This window comes from Diceros bicornis, chromosome 11 (assembly GCF_020826845.1).
Source record: "Diceros bicornis minor isolate mBicDic1 chromosome 11, mDicBic1.mat.cur, whole genome shotgun sequence".
NCBI lineage: Eukaryota > Metazoa > Chordata > Mammalia > Perissodactyla > Rhinocerotidae > Diceros > Diceros bicornis.
Genome location: NC_080750.1, coordinates 55,791,535 through 55,816,758, shown reverse-complemented (window position 1 = coordinate 55,816,758; position 25,224 = coordinate 55,791,535). Strand labels below are relative to the sequence as shown.

Below are 25,224 nucleotides of genomic sequence, written 5' to 3'. Positions count from 1 at the left end.
ATTTTTAAAGAAAAAGTTGTTTTTGTTTTTAAAGCAAATTGGAAGCTCCGTGTGCATAGGTGGGGATTGTTGGCTGTAGTCTTCACTGTGGGATGGTGTGGACAGATGTTTTCACTGGCAGAACCTCCAATGTCAGTTTTCTTAGCTCACTGGTTCTCAAATGTTTTTGACTGAGGACCCCTTTGTATGCTAAAATATGATTAAGGACCCCAAGGAACTTTTGGTTGTGTGAGTTACTTCTATCAGTATTTACCACGATAGAAATTAAAACTGAATTTTATAAATATTTATTAATTTATTGAAAAATAATAATAAATACATTGCATATTAATATAAATATATTTTTATGAAAAATGATGTTATTTTTAAAACAAAAAATTGGAAGAATGACATTATTTTACATTTTTATGAATCTTTAATATCCAGCTTAATAGAAGACAGCTGCACCCACATTTGTTTCTGCTAATAGCTTGCAATATCACACAGGTGTAGCCTTTGAAAACTTGTCTGTACACTTCTGGGAGAATGAGAGTGAAAACAGCAAATAACATTGTAGTATTGTTTTGAAAATAGATGAGGCCTTGCTCACCCTCTGAGAGGATCTAGGGAATCTCAGGGGTTCCTGGACCAAACTTGGAGAAAGAATGTTTTAGCTGGTTTTCTCTTAAGCTGGTCAGATTCTCCAGAAAAGAATCTCTTGCCTGGAATGCTGTGTGTCAGCATTCTGGAACCCCAAGTGGAGAAGAACGCTGTGAACACTTGCTTTATTCCTCAGTTTATTGGTATGGTATTCTATCGTCATCTGTGCCTGATATCTCTCAGACCAGTCCAGGGACCTTGTGTTTTACCATCCAGTCTCCTGTGCAAAGGGTAGGAGAGGATCAGAGAGTTCAATTGCTTCTAAAACATATTTTCAACCAGTCCTGCTGTTTTAAGCTCTGCTGTCACCTTGACTTCCAAAAGTACCAAATACTCCTAATTCTAGAGTCTTTTAGAGGTCATGGAAATTGGGGTGTTTTTCAGTTTTCCCCATTCTGGTTAAAATTAGCTCTTTTGGGTCTGCTGTAAGTTAGTGCCCAACTTCTGTCTGCTTTCTAGCTATCAAAATGTTCTTGCATTTGTCTCCTCTCCTTTCTCTTTGTCCCTTTGAATTTATGCCTAAAAAAACTAAAACCAAACAAACAGACAAAACCCAAAAAACCTTGAAGGTTTTTGTGTGTGTGTGTGTGTGTGTTTGGAGACATAGTGGAGCTAAAAATGTGTGTGTTCAAGGTACCATCTTTAACTTAACTGCTAAATCCCAACAGTGCCATTTAAATGGGTGTTTCTGTATCACTTATTTGTATTTTGTGATGGAACATTATTTTCATGCACATTTCTTAGAGAGGGTTTATCTCTCTGATCAGATAATCCTCTTTCTCACATTGGGAAGGATTCTGGTGATATTATCCAGCATCCTAGAGAGCCTGAACTGGTCATATGAGACTGCCTCTACTGAAGCAGTAACCACTAACTCAGCAAATTAAGACAAAATATCTGAGGCCTCTTGAAGATAGTCTCATTGGCAGAGAACGGACTATCTTATCAGTCTATTCTGCTCATCAGGTACTATCAAGAACCATGTGCAAATACCACTGTCTCTTCTGAAGGAAGATTATCTATTTACTAACTTGACAGAGATTCTTTGAGAACACAACAGATTATATCTATATCTATATCTATATCTATATATAGATATGGATATCTATATCTATATCTATATCTATATCTATATCTATATCTATATCTATATCTATATCTATATCTATATCTATATCTATATCTATATCTATATATATCTAGCTCTTAGAATCAACTGAGCAGGGAGGGAATTAGGATTCTGATCCTCCTAAGACAGTGGTTCTTAAGCTTTAGTGTGTCAGAATCATCTGGAGGGCTTGTTAAATCTCAGATTGCTGGACCCCACCCTAAGAGTCTGTTTCAGTAGGTCTGGTGTAGGGTTAAAGAGTTTGCATTTCTAGTAAGATTCTGATGGTGAGAACTACTGCTCTAAGAGCCAGCAGGTCCTTGAAACTTCCCAAAAGAAGGAATTTAGTGAAAGCATGATTAGTATTTAACATTGAGTTATTCCTAGTGAAGTAGGTAAACTCTTTAATTAGATAAAATTTTAACATAGAGAACAGATGAGTGAGTATGAATAAAAGAAAATATCACATGCTGTAGGTAAAATCTGAAGTGTCACATGCTCTGAACAGCACAGGTTTATAATGGATTTGTCTGGTTTTGTGTGCTTGACAGGCTCTATTTATGAGAGTCAGTGAGCAAACAATTGAGAGCTAGACTACGTAGGAATATAAATGAATACACATAAATTCCATTGTGCTCTAGAGGCACAGTGGCATTAAACGTCATCTTGCCCAGTTCTTTACTTTATGAACACCAAAAGAATTATCTCTAACTAACACTGTTTTCTATTAAATTCTTCAGTGTCCTTTTTCTTTTGAATAATTACAATTTGTGAAAACATATATATAGTCTAGATTCATAATTAAACTATCTCTTATGGTAGAGGAACTTAAAATCTTACGGGAAAAATAACATTGAGAGACTAAGATTGAGAGTGAACATATGAAGGTCCTACAAATATTTTTATATTTACTAAAAAAGAGTATTTTTCAAAAGAGAATATCAAAATTGTAATATAGTATTACATTCTCAGAGGCTCTTTGTGGTTGTTTAGTCCCTCAGTTGCATGTTCAGCTTCATTCTGATGTTATGACTTGAAGTTGGTGACTGCAAGCATACTTTGATACTTATGATAAAAAGGTTATGAGGACCTTTTATTTATTTATTTAAAAATTATTTTATTGAGGTCATAATGGTTTATAACATTGTGTAATTTCAGGTGTACAGATTATGTATCAGTTTCTGTATAGACTACATTGTGCTCATCACCAATAGTCTAGTTTTTATCTGTCACCATACATATGTGCCCCTCTACCCCTTTTGCCCACCTCCCCACCCACTTCCCCTCTGGTAACCTCTAATTTGTTCTCTTTATCCATGTGTTTATCGTCCACATATGAGTGAAATCATATGGTATTTGTCTTTCTCTGTCTGGCTTATTTTGCTTAACATCATACCCTCAAGTTCCATCCATGTTGTTGCAAATGGGACGATTTTGTCTTTTTTTATGGCTGAGTGGTATTCCATTGTATATGTATATACCACATCTTCCTTACCCATTCATCAGTTGGTGGGCACTTGGGTTGCTTCCATATCTTGGCTATTGTGAATAAAGCTGCAATGAACATAAGGGTGCATAAATCTATTCGTATTGTTGGTTTCATGTTCTTTGGTTAAATACCCAGTAGTGGGATAGCTGGATTGTATGGTATTTCTATTTTTAATTTTTTGATAAATTTCCATACTGTTTTCCATAGTGGCTGCACCAGTTTGCACTCCCACCAGCAATGTATGAGAGTTCCCTTTTCTCCACATCCTCTCCAACATTTGTTATTTCTTGTCTTGTCAATTATAGTCATTCTGACAGGTGTAAGGTGATATCTCGATATCTCATTGTAGTTTTGATTTGCATTTCCCTAATAATTAGTGATGTTGAACATCTTTTCATGTGCTTGTGGGCCATCTGTATATAATCTTTGGAAAAATGTCTGTTCATATGCTCTGCCCATATTTTGATCGAGTTTGTTTTCTTGTTGTGAGTTGTATGAGTTATTTATATATTTTGGAAATTAACTCTTTGTCAGATATATGATTTGCAAATATTTTCTTCCAGTTGGTGTGTTGTCTTTTCATGTTGTTCATGGTTTCCTTTGCCTTACAGAAGCTTTTTAGTCTGTTGTAGTCTCATTTGTTTATTTTTTCTTTTGTTTCCCTTGCCTGAGTAGACATGGTATTTGAAAAGATGCTGCTAAGACCAATGTCAAAGAGTGTACTGCCTATGTTTTCTTCTAAGAGTTTTATGGTTTCAAGTCTTTTGTTCAGGTTATTAATCCATTTTGAGTTAATTTTTGCATATGATGTAAGATAGTGGTCCATTTCATTCTTTTGCATGTGGCTGTCCAGTTTTCCCAGCACTGTTTATTGAAGAGACTGTCCTTTCCCCATTGTATATTCTTGGTTTCTTTGTTATAAACCAATTGACCATAAATGCATTGGTTTATTTCTGGGCTCTCTATTCTGTTCCATTGACTTATTTGTCTGTTTTTATGCCAATACCATTCTGTTTTGATTACTATAGCTTTGTAATATAGTTTGAAATCAGGGAATGTGATGCTTCCTGCTGTGTTCTTTTTTCTCAAGATTGCTTTGGCTATTCAGAGTCTTGTGGTTCCAAACAAATTTTAGGATTGTTTGTTCTTTTTCTGTGAGAAATGCCATTGGAATTTTGATAGGGATTGCATTGAATCTGTAGATCACTTTGGGTAATATGGAAATTTTAAGAATATTAATTCTTCCAGTCCATGAGCATAGACTATCTTTCCATTTGTCTTCTTCAATTTCCTTTACCATTGTGTTATAGTTTTCAGTGTACAGGTCTTTCACCTCCTTGGTTAAATTTATTCCTAGGTATTTTATTCTTTTTGATCCAATTGTAAATGGGTTTTCTTAATTTTTCTTTCTGATAGTTTGTTGTTAGTGTATAGAAATGCAAATATTTTTATATCTTGATTTTGTACTTGAAACTTTACTGAATTTGTTTATTCTAATCATTTTATGGTGGAGTTTTTGGGGTTTTGTATATACAACTCTTCCTCAACTTTTGATGGGATTGTGTCCCCATAAACCCATTGTAAGTTGAAAATATTGTAAGTCGAAAGTGTCTTTAATATACCTAACCTACTGAACATCATAGCTTAGCCTAGCCTACCTTAAATGTGCTCAGAACACTTACATTAGCTTACAGTGAGGCAAAATGATCTAACACAAAGCCTATTTTATAATAGAGTGTTGAATAGATCATGTAAATTATTGAGTAATGTACTGAAAGTGAAAACCAGAATGGTTGTATGGATACAAAATGGTTATAAGTATATCAGTTGTTTACTCTCATGATCATATGGCTGACTAGGAGCTGCAGCTCGCTGCTACTGCCCAGCATCATGAGAATATCATACTGCATATCGCTAGCCCAGGAAAAGATCAAAATTCAAAATTTGAAGTACAGTTTCTATCGAATGTGTATTGCTTTTGCATCATCATACATTTGAAAAATTGTCAGTCAAACCATTGTAAATCGAGGGCTATCTGTATAATGTCATGTTGTCTGCAAATAGTGACAGTTTTACTTCTTCCTTTCTGACTTGAATGCCGTTTATTTCTTTTTCTTGCCTAATTGCTCTGGGTAGGACTTCTACTACTATGCTGAGGAAAGTGGTGAGAGGAGGCATCCTTGCCTTGTTCCTGATCTTAGAGGAAAAGCTTTCAACTTTTCACTGTTGAGTATGCTGTTAGCTATGGGCTTTATTATGTTGAGGTCCATTTCCATTTCCTTTAACCCACTTTGTAGAGTTTTTTTTTTTAATCGTAGATGTTTAATTTTGTCAAATGCTTTTTCTGCTTCTGTTGAGATGATCATATGATATTTTTTCTTTCATTTTGTTAATGTGGTGTATCACATTGATTTGCAGCTGTTGAACCATCCTTGCATCCTGGAGTAAATCCCACTTGATCATGGTGTATAATCCTTTTAGTGTACTGTTGAATTCAGCTTGCTAATATTTGTTGAGGATTTTTGCATCCATGTCTATCAGGGATATTGGCCTGTAATTTTCTTTTCTTGTGGTGTCTTTGCGTGATTTTGGTATCAGGGTAATGCTGGCCTTGTAAAATGAGTTTGGAAGTATTATTCCCTCCTCTTCTGTTTTTTGGGAGAGTTTGAGGATGAGTAGTATTAATTCTTCTTTAAGTGTTTGGTACAATTCACCAGTGAAGCCATCTGGTCCTAAAGTTTTGTTTATTGGGAGGTTTTTGATGACTGATTCAATCTGCTTACTAGTAATTGGTCTGTTCAGATTTTCTGTTTTTTCATGATTCAGTCTTGGTAGGTTGTTTGTTTCTAGGAATTTATCCATTTCTTATAGATTGTCCAATTTGTTGGTATATACTTGTTCATGATAGTTTCTTATGATCTTTTGTATTTCTGTGGTATCAGTTTTATCATCTTGTCTTTCATTTCTGATTTTAGTTATTTGCATCTTATCTCTTTTTTTCTTAGTGAGTCTAGCTAAAGGTTTGTCTATTTATCTTTTAAGAAAACCAGCTCTTAATTTCATTGATTTTTTTCTATTGTCTCTTTAGTCTCAATTTTTTTTTTATTATTTATTTATTTTTTTCCCCCAAAGCCCCAGTAGATAGTTGTATGTCATAGTTGCACATCCTTCCAGCCGCTGCACGTGGGACTCGGCCCCCGCGTGGCTGGAGAAGCGGCGTGTCGGTGCGTGCCCAGGATCTGAACCCGGGCTGCCAGCAGCGGAGTGCACGCACCCAACTGCTAAGCCATGGGGCCGGCCTTTTAGTCTCTATTTTATTTATTTCTGCTCTGATCTTTGTTATTTCCTTCCTTCTGCTAACTTTGGGCTATCTATATTCTTTCTTTTCCAATTCCTTGATGTGTAAAGTTTGGTTGTTCATTTGAGATTTTTCTTGTTTCTTGAGGTAGTCATTTATTGCTATGAACTTGCCTCTTAGAACTGCTTTTGCTGCATGCCATAAGTTTTGATATATTGTATTTACGTTTTCATTTGTCTGAAGGTATTGATTTCTTCTTTCACCTATTGATTGTTGAGTAGCATTGTGTTTAATCTCCGTGTATTTGTGAATTTTCCAGTTTTCTTTTTGTAATTGATTTCTAGTTTCATACCATTGTGATTGGAAAAGGTGCTTGATCTGTTTTCAATCTTTTTAAATTTATTAAGACTTATTTTGTGGCTTAATGTATGGTCTATCCTGGAGAATGTTCCATGAGTGCTTGAGAAGAATGTGTATTCTGTTGCTTTTGGGTGGAATGTCTGCCATGTCTACCTGGTCTAATATGTGGTAAGCCATTGTTTCCTTATTGATCATATTGATTTTCTGTCTGGATGATATCCACTGATGAGAGTATGGTATTAAAGTTCCCTACTATTATTGTATTGCTGTGTATTTCTCCCTTTAGGTCTGTTAACATTTGCTTTATATATTTAGGTGCTCCTATGTTATATCTCCCTTTAGGTCTTTAATATTTACTTTATATATTTAGGTGCTCCTAGATATTTACAAATGTTATATCCTCCTGTTGGATATACTCCTTTATCATTGTATAACAACTTTTTTTATCTCTTAGTATAGTCTTTGTCTTAAAGTCTATTTTGTTTGGTACAAGTATAGCTACTCCAGCTTTCTTTGGTTTCCATTTGCATGGAATATCTTTTTCTATCCCTTCCCTTTCATTCTCTGTGTGTCCTTATATCTGAAGTGAGTCTCTTGTAGGCAACATATAGATGGTCTTGTTTTTTAATCCATTAAGCCACTCTATGTCATTTGATAGGAGAATTTAGTCTGTTTACATTTAAAGTAATTATTGGTAGGTATGTACTTATTGCCATTTTGTTAATTTGTTCTGGCTGTTTTGTAAATTTTTATTCCTTTCTTCTTTTCTTGCTCTCTTCCTTTGTGGGTTGATAATTTTCTCTAGTGGTATGCTTACATTCTATTTTTGTTTTTTAATCTTTTGTGTATCTACTATAGATTTTTGCTTTGTGGTTACTATGAGGCTTACATAAAACAACTTATGTTTATAAGTCTATTTTAAGTTGATAACATCTTAAGTTTGAATGCATTCTAAAGCACTACATTTTTACTCTCTCCCACCCATTTTATGTTTTTGATGTCACAATTTATGTCTTTTTATCTTGTGTATCTCTTTAAATAATTATTGTATTTATAGTTATTTTTATTCCTTTTGTGTTTTAACCTTCATACGAGTTTTATATGGGATTAATCCACTACCTTTACTGTATATTTACCTTTACCAGTGAGATATATCCTTTCATCTGTTTTCTTGTTACTAATTAGTGCCTATTCTTTTCTGCTTAAAGAAATGCCTTTAATATTTCTTGTGAGGCCAGTTTAGTGGTGATGAATTCCTTTAGCTTTTGCTTGTTTGGGAAAGTCTTTATCTCTTTTTCAATTCTGAATGATAACTTTGCCAGGTGGAGTATTCTTGGTTGAAAGTTTATTTCTTTCAACATTGAATATATTGTGTCACTCCCTTCTGCCTGCCATGTTTTTGCTGAAAAATCTGATAGTCTTATGGGAGTTCTCTTGTACATAACAAGTTGTTTTTCTCTTGCTGCTTTTAAGATTCTCACCTTGTCTCACCTTGTCACCAAGTCTCAACTTTCGAGACTTTAATTATAATGTGTCTTGGTGTGGGTCTCTTTTGGTTCATCTTTTTGGAACTTTTGGGCTTCCTGGATTTGGATGTCTGTTTCCTTTCCCAGGTGTGGGAAGTTTTCAACTATTATTTCTTCAAAGAAGTTTTCTGCCCCTTTCTCTCTCTCTCCTCCTGTGGGACCCCTATATTGCAAATGTTGGTCCAGTTGATATTGTCTGATAAGTCCCTTCAGCTATCTTCACCTTTTTTCCTTCTTTTTCATTTTGTTGCTATGATTGGATGAGTTCCTCTGCCCTTTGAGTTCACTGATCCTTTCTTCTGCTTCATCTAGTCTGCTGTGGAACCCCTCTATTATATTTTTCAGTTTGGTTTTTGTATTCTTTAGCTATGTGACTTCTATTTGGTACTTTCTTATATTTTCTCTCTTTGTTGAAGTTCTCAGTTTGTTCATTCATTGTTCCCCTGAGGTTGGTGAGCATCTTTAGGAGTATTTTGAACTCTTTTATTGGGTAAATAACTTATTTCCATTTCATTAAGGTTTTTTCCTTGTTTTTATTTTTTTTTTATCTTGTTCTTTGGTTTTAAAATATGTTCCTTTTTTACCTTGTTCTTTGGTTTTAAAATATGTTCCTTTGTTTTTTCATTTTCCTTGACACTCTGTGTTGCTTTCTATGCATTAGATAAAATAGCCACCTCTCCCAGTCTTAAAGGAGTGACCTTGTGTAGGAGATGAAAATTCTCATTCACCCCTGCCCTAGTTCTTGGTTGTCTTTCAAATCTTTGTGATTGTCCAAGCAGCCTACTTTATTCTTAGTGGCTCCCAGTAGTTGAGGATGTGCCAAGATCTGTTAGTGTCCCAAAGGGGAGGGTCTCAGTCAGCCCCTAGATTCAGGCTGATTGGAAGCCAGACTCTCAGGCAGCAGTTTTTAAAGTGTTCAAATATACCTCTTTCAGGGGAAGACTTGGAGAAGAGTGCTTCTGTCTGCTGCCTCTGCAGTGAGCCCTGGGTTTATAGTCAGTTAAGAGCTATTTCTCTGTTTGCTACCATCCCATTGAACCTGTGAACACAAGCCTTGCTGGCCACCAGCACCAAGCTATCAAGGGATGTGTCTTCTGGGTGGCAGCCACAAAGGCTGGGGTGCCAGATGTGTACACAAGCTCCTTTCTTGGAGACACCTGTGCCCTGGGATGGGGCAGATTTAGAGTGTGAAGATGGTGCCTGTTGGCCTCCTCGGTCTCTGGAGAGGATTGTAGTTGGCCCCTACATGTGTGTTTAATTAGAAGCTTGCCTCTTAGGCCACAACCATGAAGACAAGGTAATTGTCCTCTTTCACAGAAAGACTGGGGGCACATTTCAGTGTACTATCTCTATGCTGTGCCCTGGGAGCATAGCAGGTTAAGAACTGTTTCTCCATTACAGTCCTATGGGACCAGTGAATGTAAGCCCCACTGACTGCCAGAGCCAGGCCATCGAAGGTGTCCCCTGGGAGGCAGCTGCAAAAACCAGGGCATCAGACGTGTGCACCAGCTCCTTTTCAGGGGATTCTCGCAACCTAGATTGAGGCAGAAGGAGAGGGTGAAGATAATGTCCACCCTTCAAGGTCTCTGGAGAGGATTACTGTGGGCCTCTAGATGTGTGTTTAATTAGAAGCCTACCCTTCAGGTGGCAGCTATGAAGGCAAGCTAATTGTCCTCTTTTACAAAAAGGCTGGGTGTGTCAGTCTGCTGCCTCTCTGCTGTGCCCTGGGGTGGTAGCCAGTTAAGAACTGTTTGTCCGTTACAGCCCTATGGGACCTCCTAGTATAAGCCTCATGGGCCACCAGAGCCAGATCAAGGGGTGTCTGCTGGTTGGCACCTGCCAAAACCAGGGTGCCATATACGTGCACAAGCTTCTTTCTGGGAGATACCTGTGACCTGGAGTGAGGCCGAGGGAAAGTGCAAAGATGCCACCTGCCGGCCTCTGTCTTTGGAGAGTATTTCAGTAGGTCTCTAGATGTGCGTTAAATTAGATGTCTACCCCTCAGGCTGAAGCTTTAAGGTAAGTGAATAGGCCTCTTCCCAGGAAGACTGGGCACTTTTCAGTTGGCTGCCTCTGTGCTGGGCCCTGGGGTGGGTGAGTCCATGTGAGCTTTTTAAGAAATGTTTCTCGGATAACTATAGCCTTATGGGTCTAGTGGACACAAGCCTCGTTGGCTTTGAAAGCTAAATGTTTTGAGGGCTCATCTCTTAGGTGCAGGTCTTAAAAGTTGGGGTGCCCAATGCGGGGTTCAAATCCTTTGCTCTTTAGGGAGAAGCTGAGGGTTGTGAGTTCCCTCCCAATTGTGGGTTGCCATGCTGGGGGTGGGGCGAGATCGTGTCTCAGCCTCTCCTATCCGCTTTGATGTGGCTTTCTTCTCATTTGCCTGATGCATAGGAATCACTCTGCTAGTTTATGGGTTTCTTTCAGAGGAAATTGTTCTGTATATAGTTGGAGACTTGGTGTGTCTGTGGGAGATGTGTTTGGGATCCTCCTGTGTCACCATCTTGACCCGGAACCTTATATATTTAATTTCTAAGAGGGGAAATGGTATGTGGTCAGAGAATACTTTTCCCATAGGGCATTGCAGGAACTGGTATTATTTACATGCATATATACAATAAACTGATATGGCAGGCAGAATTCTAAGATCGCTCCTAATATCCCCATCTTCTGGTGTACATAGACCTTCTCGCAAGTTATCCAAACACAAATCTAGGTGCTTCTTTGAAGGGATTTTGCAGATATAATTAGTTCTCAAATCAGGTGATTTTAAGAAAGAGAGATTATCTGGGGGGGCCTGGCCTAAACAGGTGATCCTTAAAAGGGACTGGGCCCTTCTTAACAAGAGATTCAAAATGTGAGAGGGCTTTGTTGAGGGAGATTGTCCTTGCTGGTTTTGAAGATGGAGGGGACCACATGACAAGAATGCAGGTGGCCTGTAGGAGTTGAAAGTGGCCCCTAGCTGACAGACTAAATGAGACCTCCGTCCTACAACCGCAAGGAACTGAATTCTGTCACAGCTACTTGAGCGTGGAAGAGCGTCTCAAGCTGCAGATGCCAGTATGGTCCAGCGGACACATTGATTTGAGCCTTGGAAGACTGAGCAGAGAACCCAGCCATGTCATTCCTGAACTTCTCACCTATAGAACTGTGAGCTAATAAATGAGTTGTTTTAAGCCTCGAAGTTTGTACTAATTTATTATTACAGTAGCAACAGAAAACTAAAACAACTGAATATTCTGCTTCACAAAATTGCAACCATTATTTGTTAAATATTTATTGATGTTAAATCCACATTATACCAGCACAACAATTCAAAGTAGTATGATAGCACTTTTTTTTATAAATACAACATAAAAGGTGGCAAAATAATGCTACTTAATCCCAAACCCAGCAAATTAGCAAAAAGTCACATTCAGAAAAATTTGGCAAGTAAGATATGACATAAGTCATAATTCTACAATACAGATAGGCCCATGAGAGACTTTGTATGGTATCTTAAATTCCATATTAGCAATGCATATAAGTGTGGTCAAAGAAAACTGTACCACTCTGCATAGAACATCTGCCACCCGGTGCTCAAGCCTATTAATCATTTAAAACTTGGTTGGTTGGTGTTCTTACAAAGAGATAGAAAGCTGTACATGTGAAGCAGTAATATGAAATATATGGGGTGGTACACAGATATAAAATTATTTAAAAAAATACTACATATTGAATTGAGTAACTGAGCTAAGAGAGTTCAACATTTTTATTATAAATAATGAAAGATATATGTGTTTTGCATAAGGAATACAGTGTTTTCTTTTCATAGCAAAGTACCATTAAAGCCTCATGTTTTATAATATTAGGCCAAATTGTTTTTTCTCCTTTTTAAAGTTTATCGGTTCCGACTTAAAACCATCAAGTCTGGTCAGAATCAACTCAATCTAGCTGATGCAGAATTATAGGCATTCAAAAATCAGTCTTCACTGAGATGCCTATACAAACACTCGGAACCCAGCACCTTCTGAAGGCCAGGTGTCATGGCAGCAGGGAAGTGGACTAATATTTTCCATTCACCATATCTTGGTGCCACTGAAAAAATACATTACGGCACAAACCTGTTTTTGTCTTTCCCAAGTCTCCATTTCCCTCGAGTAAACTAGATCCTATAGGCAATTTCTCATTTATGCCCATCTTGCAGTCTCAGTCCATTTTCAACTTGCTCTACACATCTAAACTCTTCAACTACTACACAAACTTCAGACACACTGAAATTTCCATAGCACATGTGTTCCAAACTTCCAGCTGACTCTAGATTTCCTAACTTGTGAATGGCAGTGTTTTTTCACCTACATTTTAGATTAGAAGAAAACCAAAGAAAAGCCTGGCCTTTACCGTGTCTCCTGTCCCTCTACTTTTATCTAAATGAATACAACATGAGTAAGTGTGCCGGTAGCATTTTCCTTCATTCTCCTCCCTGCTTCCAAACCCCTGTTTGCTCCAAATACTCTATGCCTTGGTCATGTGGGTGGTTTGGATGCCTTTTGTGGAATGGACTGTTAATATATTTCTGCTATATTCAGAATACTTTATATTATTTATATTTAAATTAGCCTTTTAATATGGTTTGTAAATAAGCTTCCTACCAAGGTAGCATGAAAAGAAAATACTACACGTAAAGAAAAAAAAGTTAAGAACTAAGGTATTAACCTTGTTAGAAAACTCTTGATATTAATAAAATTTAAGGCAAGTAATTCCTCCTTATGATTTAATATAAAACAATTTGCAAAGACAAGGCATTTACTTGGATTTCTTTGTCATTTCCTCTTCCTTTTCATCCTCACATATTGCACTTGGTTCACTGTAGCTATCTGAATACACTGCCACTTTAGGATCATTTTAGTACTATTTGTGGTACAATTGCCTCTTGTTCAGCACCCCACACTATCATGCTATGTAGCACCTATAGCTAGTGTTTAAAGGCACTTTGGATATAACAAATTGTGGTTACCTTTGAACAACTGATTTCCTTTAGCATTCTGGCATTTCAGACCACTTTAATCACAGCAATTCCAAAAATTTTAAATTGGATGATGAACGTGAATTTTCTGTGCAATGTGTACATTTCTATTCGCATCACCTACTTACACTCTAAGTTTGGTATATCAAGTAAGAAAAATATTTTGGTGTTTTTTTATTTCTTATAGTCAAAGGTATGCTTTTGCCTTTTACATAATGTGACAAAGGAATATGTTGGTCAAGGCAATGGCTGTTTCAGTGTTTCAGCTTTAACAAGAATGTTGATTACAGGTCCTCGCTTTCTACCAAGCCGGTATTCAGTGTTAGGTGAGACGGACTGGCTTCAGGTTGGAACGCTGCTTTGATGTCTAGTCCCTGGTCCGAAAGTGCTGCATAGCGACTGGCTGAGGGCCGTACTTTTTTTGGCTTGGTGCTCTGTGGCTGCTGATGCCACTGGGCTACAAAAGAAAAAAAAAAAAAAAAAAAATTAAGATTTTTTTTTTAACTAAGATATAATTGGAAAGCCCTTGGATGTTTCAAATAAATACAGAATGTCTTTTGATATATACCAGGCACATGTTCTTTGTGAAAGACTGAACACATCCATGGTAGAAATTCTAAAATTTAAGGGTAGTTTTGTATTTCACTCATATGTTGCCGATTTTAGTGTCTAGACATACGGTAGGGGGACTACAACAGCTAGATAATAAAGACAAAGTGTAGTTGATTTTTTTTTTTTTATGTTTTTTTTTGTGAGGAAGATCAGCCCTGAGCTAACATCCGTGCTAATCCTCCTCTTTTTGCTGAGGAGGACTGGCTCTGAGCTAATGTCTATTGCCAATCCTCCTCCCCACCCCGCCCCACAAAGCCCCAGTAGATAGTTGTATGTCATAGTTGCACATCTTTCTAGTTGCTGTATGTGGGACGCAGCCTCAGCATGCCCGGAGAAGCGGTGCGTCCCCGGGGTCCAAACCCCAGCACCAGTAGCAGAGCATGTGCACTTAACCGCTAAGCCACGGGGCCAGCCCCGTGTAGTTGATCTTGAAAGAAAATACTCACTGCAGCACAAGAAAGCCTTTGAAACTGTCGCCTCCCCAAATTTGCACCTCCCCCCTTTTTAAAAAAAATTTCAAAGCTCAAAATGTATAAATGCCACAATAATTACAGTAGTTAGGTATTCTGGATGGGCGTTTTAACACTAATCAATTGAAAGGAATTGGGCAGTAGAGAAGGCCAAGGTTACTCATTTCATGAAGAACCTCATAAAGTTATTTCTTACTCAAGAAGAGGTAAAATGTGAAATCAGTTCTTAATTTTTTCTAGTGGTTTTCTTTATGTCAGTAGATCACATAGATCACACTAGTTTGTAAATTCAATAGGAACAATTTTCTTTAAATTTAGGATTCAGGTATACAAATATACATACACAAACACTCACAAACCTATTGCTGAGCTGCTTAAGATATATTAATGAGAAAAGCACTAAGCCACAAAAGTATGCATTCCAGGATCAATGGCACACACATTTAGAGTGCATTAAGACACTGTGATGAGATTATAATATAGGAAGAAATGTTAAAAGGCAGTCATTTGCAGAACACAGTAACAAGAAAATGTGAAAAACATGTGGTTATGCCTTTGCCTACTGTTAACTCCTAAGGATGCTTCAGTAAGTAAACCACAACTGACTAGCCGACGTCAGAGAAATCAACATGCATATTTTGCTAATAACGCAAAGTTCCTGAATGATACTTGGGTATCTGTTCTCCTGGTGTAGATCACTATTAATGTTGAGAAACTATAAATAGAAAGAGAAAGAGCAATATGAAATTTCCGGCAAATAAAACACTATGGTTGTTTATAAGATTATATAAAAGTAATGTGATTTGCTATCCAAATGTCTAATTTTTCATAATTTAATGAATAATTGCAACAAGATGAGATGAAGTGGCACTCACTGTAGACGTCCAGCCTGGCAGTACAGGACACAATCCCTGCTTCATTCTTGGCTGACACCGTGTACCACCCAGCGTCTTCTTTTGTGGCTCCCTGAATGAGCAGGCAGATGTAGCCGTGATTATCCTGGTGCATGCTGGAGGAAAGGATAAAGTCATTAGGGTTCTAAATTTTTAAAAAGTGGCTTTGGACATGAAGCATCATTTTTAATTAGATCATTAGAAACGGAATTGTGCAAGTCACGGATAATAGGGTCATACTCATTCTGGAGAGGCTGCTAGCCCCATTAAAAGTAATGGGAGAGAAGAGCAGACGTCAAGAGGTTGAATAAATCTGCGCATTTAATATCTAGTTGAAGATCTGCCTTTACAAAAGCCACTGAGTAGTTTCTCTATCACCAATGAAGCAAATGAATTCATCTTTTAGATATAAAGATAAACACTCTAAAAAAATCACCGTTAGATTAAGTTAGAATGTGTTTCATCACATACCATTATAGCTTCTTTCTAAAAGCTTAATCATACATTCAGGTAAAGAGTGATTTTTGTCTTTGGTATCATCAATAACATGACTCTTATACAGATTTACATGCTATATAAAGTGTATCTTTTTATATATCATTAGGACTGAGCAGTGGTGGATTAGGTCAAGTCACTGGGTATTCTCACCTCACTCGGTCAGTGCTGTGAGTGAGTGATTCATTTTCTTTCTTCCAAAATATCTGAGGCGGTGGCACTCCTAAAACACGGCATTCCAGTCGCACTGGGTACCCATCAGCGACTCCTGTGTTTTGCAGCTTCTCGATAAACACAGGGGGTTTGTGTGCTTCTTTAGCTAAGAAAACATGAGATGAATTATCTATCAGTGATATAGAAAAGGAGCACTATAAAGAATTCAGAAGCTTTTAGAAATATTGCTTAAATAGATCTTCTATTTTATGATACCATTTTTCACTTCAGGTGCTAAGATGCAAAGTCCTCTCTCCAAATTATTCTTTTACCATGAAAGGTTCCTATGCTTCATTCCACTCATTTATTTCCTCAATTAATTCAAGTCTGACAGGCCCACACAGACCACTGGCCATCTGCTCCACAGAATGCCTGTCTGACAGGCTGCATGAGACTCCTAAGTCACGCTAGCATCTGGGATGGCTTCAATACTAATTATGTTACTGGTGCACTCAGCCTTTACCAACCATTGCCATCTAGTGACGCTGAGGCAGACAAGTATTCTGATCCACTTAGATTCCCTCCCTGCTATCTGAAATGTTTCTATAAAGATTCTGAAGATTTGCAAGTCCTGGCTTAAGTGGAACATACCGTAGGATTTTTTTTTAATAATTATTTATTTATTTATTTTCTCCCCCAAAGCCCCAGTAGATAGTTGTCTGTCATAGCTGCACATCCTTCTAGTTGCTGTATGTGGGACGCGGCCTCAGCATGGCCGGAGAAGTGGTGCGTCGGTGCGCGCCCAAGATGTGAACCCGGGCCGCCAGCAGCGGAGTGTGTGCACTTAACCGCTAAGCCACGGGGCGGCCCCCATAGGATTTAAAGGGGAAAAAATAAAGGGGAGCCATCGTTATCTAATTTGGCAGCTTTAAATAGTTACCTACAAAGTAGGAATGTACACCCTATAAATTATAAATTTTAATTTGTATTCTTTGAAGGAAGCTATAAAAAAGACAAATTTATTATCACCTTGAAGGAAGCAAGCCATAACAAAAGAGAACTTAATTTACTTAGTCTGAGAATATCAGAACTGATTGTTAATAACACTCTAAATATTAGCATCCAATGGGAATTGTTTTCTTGGCTCTGTGGTGGAAACAATTTCAGAGCAAGAATAAGGTTTAGTTATTGTCGTCTGAGCTACCAACAATGAAGCTGAGGATGCACGTCGCTCTCCTCCTCCTCCTCCTCCTCCTCCAGAGTGACAAATAAAGCAGAGCAGCCAGGGGCGAGCCCGCTGAAGACGACAACAATTCCACCTGAAATTTCCAAATATCTAAGACTCTCTAAGACCTTGAATTATGTAGAGGGTTGTGTTTTTTTATTGAACTTGACATGGTTACCTGACCTAGTCTATTTTGGGGGCAAGTGGTAACAGACCTCACTGAGTATTCTCTCTGGGTCCCAGTTTTGAAAAGAGCATAAAATGTATAAAATGAGCCTTAATGTCATAAGCACTAGCCAGTACGACTCACATCTACCATTTTGGAGCATTGCTATGCAGGATACTAGTGATGCAGAGCTTCATATGATTTCATCCTTATAAAAACTCTGTGAGGCATTATGACCTCCATTTTACAAACGGGGAAACTGAGTTGCAGAGAAGTTCTATATCTGCCAAAGGACACAGGCAGTCAACGAGCTGGAATTGGAACTGAGATCTGATGACAAAGACTTTGCTTCCAATTACTGTGCACTGCCATCTTCTCACGGAAGTGCTGAGGCATACCAGGATGTCCACGCTCCCAGACCCACAGGGCTCAGGCCTGAAGGACAGGTATGATCAAAACACACATTTAACAGGAGAAAACTAAACGGTTTTAGTCTAAAGAGGGGAGAGTTAGAGGAATGAATGAAATCGATCCTAGTATGTAGTAATATTGAATAGTTTACACAAAATTTAAAAGCACAGCTAACACATAGCACCACAGTCCACATGCTGACTGCATGTGTGTGTGACAAACGTCTTGAATCATTTATCCAGGATTTTAGCCAGGACCTCCTGGGCTTTATTCTCATTGTTCCTCCATTTCTTGACAGCGCTCAGAGGCTCACAGTGTTTGGAAGAGCACTAGCAGTCAACAGACTCTGAGTCTGGCCTTCAGCTTACTAAATGGGACCCTGGGAGGGGCACAATCTCTCTAAGTCTAACTTCCACATCTATAAAATGAGGAAGAAAATTTGCTCGGATTCCCTCACAGGGCTGTGGTGAGGACCAACTGGGATAATGTATATGAAGCACTTTGCAAATAGAGGTCTGAGAAATAAACATTATGTTTTGCTATGTTTCTTTTTAAAAAGAGAACAGATAACAGAATCTTATGCTCAACTCCTAAGGATTATAAACCTTTCCATAAATATATTTTCTTTATCTAAGGGTAAGACTTCATATAACAATACTTTTAAAGAATTTACCTAACAGTATAATCAATTAAAAAGCAAATCTGAGTTAATTGGACTATGACATTGGAGGTAGATGATAATGTTGTTTAAAATTTTTGAACTTTGAAATCAGTGCACATTACATTACTTAAAAAACTAGGTATATATGTAGAACTCTATGCATAAGAAAATGCTTATACATCAAGTTTCGTTCTTGGAGCCCATGCTGCTGTTGCTCTTTCCCTAGTAACACTGGGGGCCAACACTCATGAGACATAGAATGACCCAGAAAAGCTGCTAAAATCCTTTTCTTTCTTGGCCAGGCTACTGGGAGAAAGGAAAGATAAATAATAATGGCTATACTGAAGAAAAGTTAATGTTTCTGACTTGCTAAGCCTTATAACATGTCCTAATTGGCTATTTTGATGATGCAATCTAATCTGTTTTTCAACAGTTTGATTTATTTTCCAAATTGGTTAATAATGCAGGATTAGTTTACATTTCTCAATCTGATGTTCATTCTGGAAGAGAGACAGGATTCACAGATGAGCCTACCAGCAACCACAAGCTCCAGGCTGAATGAGTTCTGTCCTGCTCGATTGGTGGCTATACATGTGTAGATGCCGGCATCTCGTGATGTGACTGGCTCTATGATCAGAGAGTGCACCCCATTCTCACGCACGAGCATCTTGTGAGCACTGTCGGGGCGGATGGGCTTCCCATCTAGCTGCCAGCTTAGATCTGGGGTTGGTAACCCACTGACCTAAACCAGAAAGGAAATTCATATAAATTTCTCTACTATTAAAACGGTGAAGTCATTAATAGCTCAGAAACCAGCGTCAGTTCCTCCTTTGGGAGTACAAGAGACAGTTTTTAGTATCAACTCAGGTTACTCTTTTGCTTGAAACCTCTCAATGGCTTCCTAAGCATAGGCTCATAGGCTCACTTCTAAACATTTCTTATAGAGCAACATAGGGAAAAGTGAAATGGGGACTAAAAAAATTTCTGTGATTATTATACTTCACCCAAGGTTATAAAGATTACTATGGTGATGTCAGCACAAGGCTCTGAGCTCTTTGGAAAAAAGATATGCAACCATAATAACAATAACAAATACTCAGCATTTGTACATTATAAAGCTTCCCATTGAAGAGTTGCCATAGCTATGGAGACATTAGTTAATGCATCCATCAGCACATAGGGCTATTATTGTTTTATAATCCTTGAAACTAAGTAACAAAAGCAACGCAAAATTACCCATAAAGCCATCTCAACAAATTAGCATCACAATGGAACCATCATAAAATCTTGAGACCATGACAGTTGTGTTGACCAGAGATCAGATAAAAGCACATTTAATTGCTAATAACACGTCGTTGTGCTGTGAAGGGTAGGGATGGTTGCCATCTGTCAGCTCTTTACAGTTTTGCTTTTGACTGGGGAGAATGGGGAGAAAAGGGAAGAAAAGCACCATTAACGAAGGCTTTTTACCCCCACCCCAAATTTACTAATAGGAAATTACATATAAAAAGATGTCATTTGGACTGTAAGACAATTCTTTTGAAGAACCAGCTCTGCCAAAATCAGCCAGAGAACTCACAAATTCCATTCCTGCTGCGTGATACTCAGTATACTCATTTATACTGCCTACAAGATGCCTCCCCTCACACATGTAGCAAAGGTCTAGAGAATTTAAAGAAAAGAAAATAAAGTAAATTTAAATTACTGGTTTAAAGGATGAAGAGATTTTGGAAACAAACAGCAGGAGTTCGGCAGCTTGGCTTTTGAGAGGGTCAGGCTCTCTGTTCTCCCATCTGTCCACCTGCTGTCCCCCAGCTCTCCACACACACTACTTGACCTGTCTGGAGGTCACCAGAGGTGGGAGGGAGAGAGAGTGGACACTTGTGGTCAGGCTCCAGGCCTTCCCAAGTTGAGAAATGAAGTGTCACTGCTTGTTCCCACTTGACTAGGTTAGACCCTAGACAAGCAGGGCCCTGGACTGACTGAGGCCATGGCATATCTTGTAGAGAGATGCCCAAACCACTGTGCACTCTCAGCGCCCTGATTGACCGGGCACCCACGCCAGTGGACAGAGTTATTCACGTTAAGGCATGGGGAAAACACCCCGTTCTTCTACCCCTCTTCTAACCCCAGCCCTCTTGGGTGTGTCAGTAAAGAAAGCCTGATCTCAGAAATTCAAGATCATTGTAAGCAGGTCATAATTTGAACCGATCTGTGCTTTCGGCTGACATGGAAATAGGAAGAGGGAGAGGAGCATACTTGTTACTAAAGAGTGGGATTAGTTATGTTCCCTTATGACTCAGTACCAAGTCAAGGGTAGTCAGCGTCTAGGAACGGGCCTAAGGAGTTAAAAAGGGGGGTGCTTTCTGGGGGAAACCTAGCTGTTGCTTTAGTGACTGGCTTATTTTCATGACTTCTTTCCCTCTTAAATTAAGCTTAAATACACTGATAATTTTTTTTTTTCTGAACTGGGTCACACTCCATCTGTTCATGTGACAAGATTTTCCACAACATTTTATTTATCCAGGTCAGATCATAATAGTGAAATCAACAAGCAGAGAGATGACTTTTGGTTTCCAATATTCTTTAATGACAGGCATTCCAAGGACAGTTATGTCACTGTGCCCTGAAATAAATGATTTCTTTCTTAAATATCATTAAAAGTAAAGCTAATAGTTTGGTGAGTCTCCATATATCTATCATCTAGATTATGTAATTTTACTCCTCTATAGCCCTGTATCATTCTAAAAAATATGGGTTTTTCTTACATAATAGAACAATTCTCTTTTTACACATAAATTAATAATAATCCCTTGGTATCATCTAATAATCTATATAAAATAAAATTTCCCCTGTTGACTCAAATGTCATTTTACAGGTGGTCTGTATGAACTGTTAATTATAGACCAAAAATAAATACACATACATATAAATACACATACACTGAAACTCAGTTTGTGTGCTTATACTGTAAAAAGAATTATGCTGGAAAATAAAATACTTTTGTTAAGAATACATTTATTTTTATACATTTCTACAAGCCCAGATTTCCTTTTTGAAAAAATAAAGCCCAAATCCTCTAAACACCTTAATATTTGTGTGCTGCAAGCCCAGAGAGAACCAGCAGAGGGAGCCCAAATAATTCTTAAAAACCTTATCTATATTTAGGAGCTAAATTTTAAATTTAAGATCAGTAAATAATGAGGCAAAAAATCCCAAAACTATCAAAAAAATTTCAGAGCAGTTTTGGCCTCGAGCTCCTTTGAGAAATTGATGAAAGCTGTATCACATACACAATTTCAGAGTTCATCCACCTAATGAGACCTGCCTACCCACGGACCCTGGTTAAGAAGCCCTGCTGTAAAATAGGTCAAAGAAGGATGTCACCCTAACTTCTCTTAAAAATAGAAAATAGGAGGAATAAAAGTCAAAGTAGACATATGGATACAAAATCTCAATGAATAAAGAACGATGATCAACTAATTAATGATTAGGACATATGACAGATTCAACACATTTATTACTTCAACAAAATGGAAAACCTAAAGGGATAAAACCTCCCAGTGACTTTCTGGAGTATGGTATTAGAGTTCTAAATAAAGAAGATACTTAATAAAAATTTAACAGTAAAGGAAAAGAATGATTTAAAACAGTACATAAACACCCAGTATATTTCACTTTTTTTTTTTTCTCTTAAGCTGGAAAACATTTTAAAGATGTATACTTGATATAATTTCCCAAAAAGGAACTAAAGAGTAATGGCAGTGAGGAGAAAAGGGAGGCAACAGATTTGCAGGCAATAACAAACTTACTTTGCAATCCATTCTGCAGAGTTTTCCTTCTTGAACAGTCAGATCTCCAGGAGCCTGCAAGAAGTGAGGTCTGAAGAAGCGCTCCTGAATTGGTTCATTTTCATCTCCACTGTCCCTTGATCTAGAACGAGGCCTTAGAACAAGATAGATAACAGATAGAAAGAAAGAAAGATAGTAGTTATTTCCAGGATCTTAGTCATCTGTTTTTTTATAATACGTGGGGTAATAATATAATTTCCTTACCTGATTCCTATCCTCAAGGTTTACACATAAAGTCAGCAAACCAAAATCTTATTTCGTTTAGAAGTTTATTATAAACTTAATAGTCTGCTAATTGCAGATCTTAAACAATTCTGCTGTCCTAATCCTTAAAGCTAGTATAAATCATAAAAGGTGTCATGGGAAAAAATGGGATACTGTAGGTTGACCTATTTTTTCCTAAATATTTTTAAAGCTGTATGAGAAATAGCAGCTGTTGCTCATTGCTCATTTATTTATTACCAAATCTTTTCAACAGAAATTACTATAACTTGTGATTTTAAATGTATAGGAAATTAAAAGTTCTTATTATTTTGTGAAAATTCAATAGCTTTCAAATCAAAATTCCTTTTCATATGAACCAGGAAAACAAATGTTTAGGTAGGTTTTCTTTTGCATCAGTTATCCATGTGTGTAAAGACACTATTTTTTTGCTTTAAAATAAAATGGTGCAAATCCCCCAGATTTTGTGCATTTCTCTTGCTTGTAAGTATGTTGCCAGAGGTACCTTTAAGAGTAATACAATTTAAAGTAATTGCAGGGAAGACTTAAGAAAAGAGCAAGATGCTGAATACAAAATCTGTTAGTAATCACTAGAAGATAAGTTTAAAAACACTTAACTAGAAAAAGTAAGAGTGCAACAAATGAAACATTAGTATAATAGGCTAATAATTATCAGCTTTTTTATATAGTTTACTCTTTTCTAAGTACAGGTCTAACTTATGAGCAAAATGTTTTTCTAGGAGACACTGATACATGGAAAAGCTTAAATGTATTGAAGACCTCAAGAAAAGCAGAAGAAAATAATGCAAGAAAATAGATACGCCATTAAATATGTTGTGTTAACAGCCATACAGGCCTAGGATCCTGTGAACAGACATTGCCACAAATAGGTTAGAATTAAATCTGCATGTGCTTAGGTGCCAGAATTGTCTTCCGAATGCTGAACAAAGGGCTCTGTTGATCCAGTCACGTGAGGAGGTGTAGACACACCATTTGTTTGGTGCTTCCCAGTTTTTCCTGCTTACCTTCTCTGAGCCTATCATAGTATGTGTTCTCTTCACCAAAGGTGTTTGCATCTGTGGCCTGTACTTTACAGTCGGGACTATCTGAGCATGCTCTGTCTGTAAAATATCTAAATAGAAACCCAAGATGACAGGCTGGTTGACTTACCATTTTCCTTTTTAAGTGCAAATATGTTACTAAGAAGTAATATGCTTTGCCTGTCCCTGCCTTCCATCATTCTGTCAGCATCCTTGCATAAACTCAGGGCTACCAGGAACGGAAAGCACACTCTATGTAGCAGATATTTGTTGAGCATTTAAAATATGACAAATCTTACCTACAAGATTATGGTCTAAAATAAACTGTTTTGAACTAAGTAACTGAAAAATGAACATGAGCAAATGATGATTTTAGGAAATCTAGTGGTAGTAGTTTATAATGGTCAATCCACACAGCTGCTGGTTAGAGAAGTTTGGTTTTGAACATTTGTGTACCATTTAGTAGTATTTTCATGTTAATGTGCCTACCATTTAAAGGTATTGAGTCTTGATTTCTTCATAGATTGGGACCTTATTTAACAAACTAGTGATGGTATATCTGAATGGACTTATAAACATTAGCAAATGTTTGCTCCCTTCCCCTTTCTGAGTTGCAAAGGAGCTCACAATCAAGAAGCCATATACTGTATACACTTAGTAAGACTGTATTCACATTCTGTCTTCCAACTATGTTCACTTTTAGGTCATACTATGATTCTAATAGTATTGAATGTATAGTAATAAATAAATAAAATAATAGTAACACCTATGGGAAAGAATATCTGAAATACCTTCTGACATGAGGATGGCCTGAGGGAGAGCGGGGACTGCGACCTCTTTGATTGACAGCCTGTACCATTAGGCGTCCGGTACAACTGATGCGGCCCTGTCAGAGATATCAGGAAAAGAAATTATTTGCTATGCAAAACAACTAACGATTAAGCACCATCATGTCTATTATCCTATTCTCCATAAGAAATTATTTCTTAACAAATCAGTGTGCCACATTAGCCATGACACCAACCCCTCTCAGAAATGTGAGGAGTTAACTTTCCCTGAATTAAACTCTTCAGTAAAACTCTATATTTATTTAAAGAACTCAGGAGACAAGGTCTTTCTCTGAACTGTTAAATAAGCATTACTGTTTTATCTAGGATGGTGTTTAAAATGACAACCCTCCTTGAATTAATTGTAATCTGCTAATGTCTCCTTAACACATGAAGTTGAGTTGTAAAATATAGCAGGACATCAGTGTCTTGTGATGATTCCATTTTCATAGTCAAATATCTACTGGCTGTAGCTAATTCTGAAATCAAACTAGATGACTTTAGTTTTCTGTCAGATCTTTTTAATAATGTATTTTTTAAATGTTAGTAGTATCCCTTCTGAAAACCACATGTTAAAAGAGATGCCAGCATGATAAAATGATCATTATGTAAGAAGTATGCATGAGGATGATAAGGAGAGCATAATGACTGTAGGACACTATGTTCACGTGAAATGAACAAATTTGAGATTTAAAAACCAGAAGCAGTTAAATACCTAAAATATGTGGGTCATATGATAAGGACTTATCTAATGAAAAGCTATATTTTATCTC

The 25,224-nt window shown here is 37.4% G+C and overlaps 2 protein-coding genes across 2 annotated transcripts in view; one reads left to right on the top strand and one right to left on the bottom strand.

Moving 5' to 3' along the window:
* CBR4 (carbonyl reductase 4) overlaps nucleotides 1–25,224 on the top strand; it is a 92,102-nt gene that overhangs the window by 55,933 nt on the left and 10,945 nt on the right. The gene's annotated exons all lie outside the window — the stretch shown is intronic.
* PALLD (palladin, cytoskeletal associated protein) overlaps nucleotides 11,581–25,224 on the bottom strand; it is a 243,404-nt gene continuing 229,760 nt past the window's right edge. The window contains exons 14-19 of the mRNA XM_058550323.1: nucleotides 24,416–24,510; nucleotides 22,324–22,456; nucleotides 19,046–19,253; nucleotides 16,049–16,214; nucleotides 15,383–15,516; nucleotides 11,581–13,882 (exon numbers count right to left, since the gene is read on the bottom strand). Coding sequence (XP_058406306.1) covers nucleotides 13,710–13,882; nucleotides 15,383–15,516; nucleotides 16,049–16,214; nucleotides 19,046–19,253; nucleotides 22,324–22,456; nucleotides 24,416–24,510 — 909 coding nt within the window. The 3' untranslated portion in view covers nucleotides 11,581–13,709. The remainder of the gene's footprint in view (nucleotides 13,883–15,382; nucleotides 15,517–16,048; nucleotides 16,215–19,045; nucleotides 19,254–22,323; nucleotides 22,457–24,415; nucleotides 24,511–25,224) is intronic.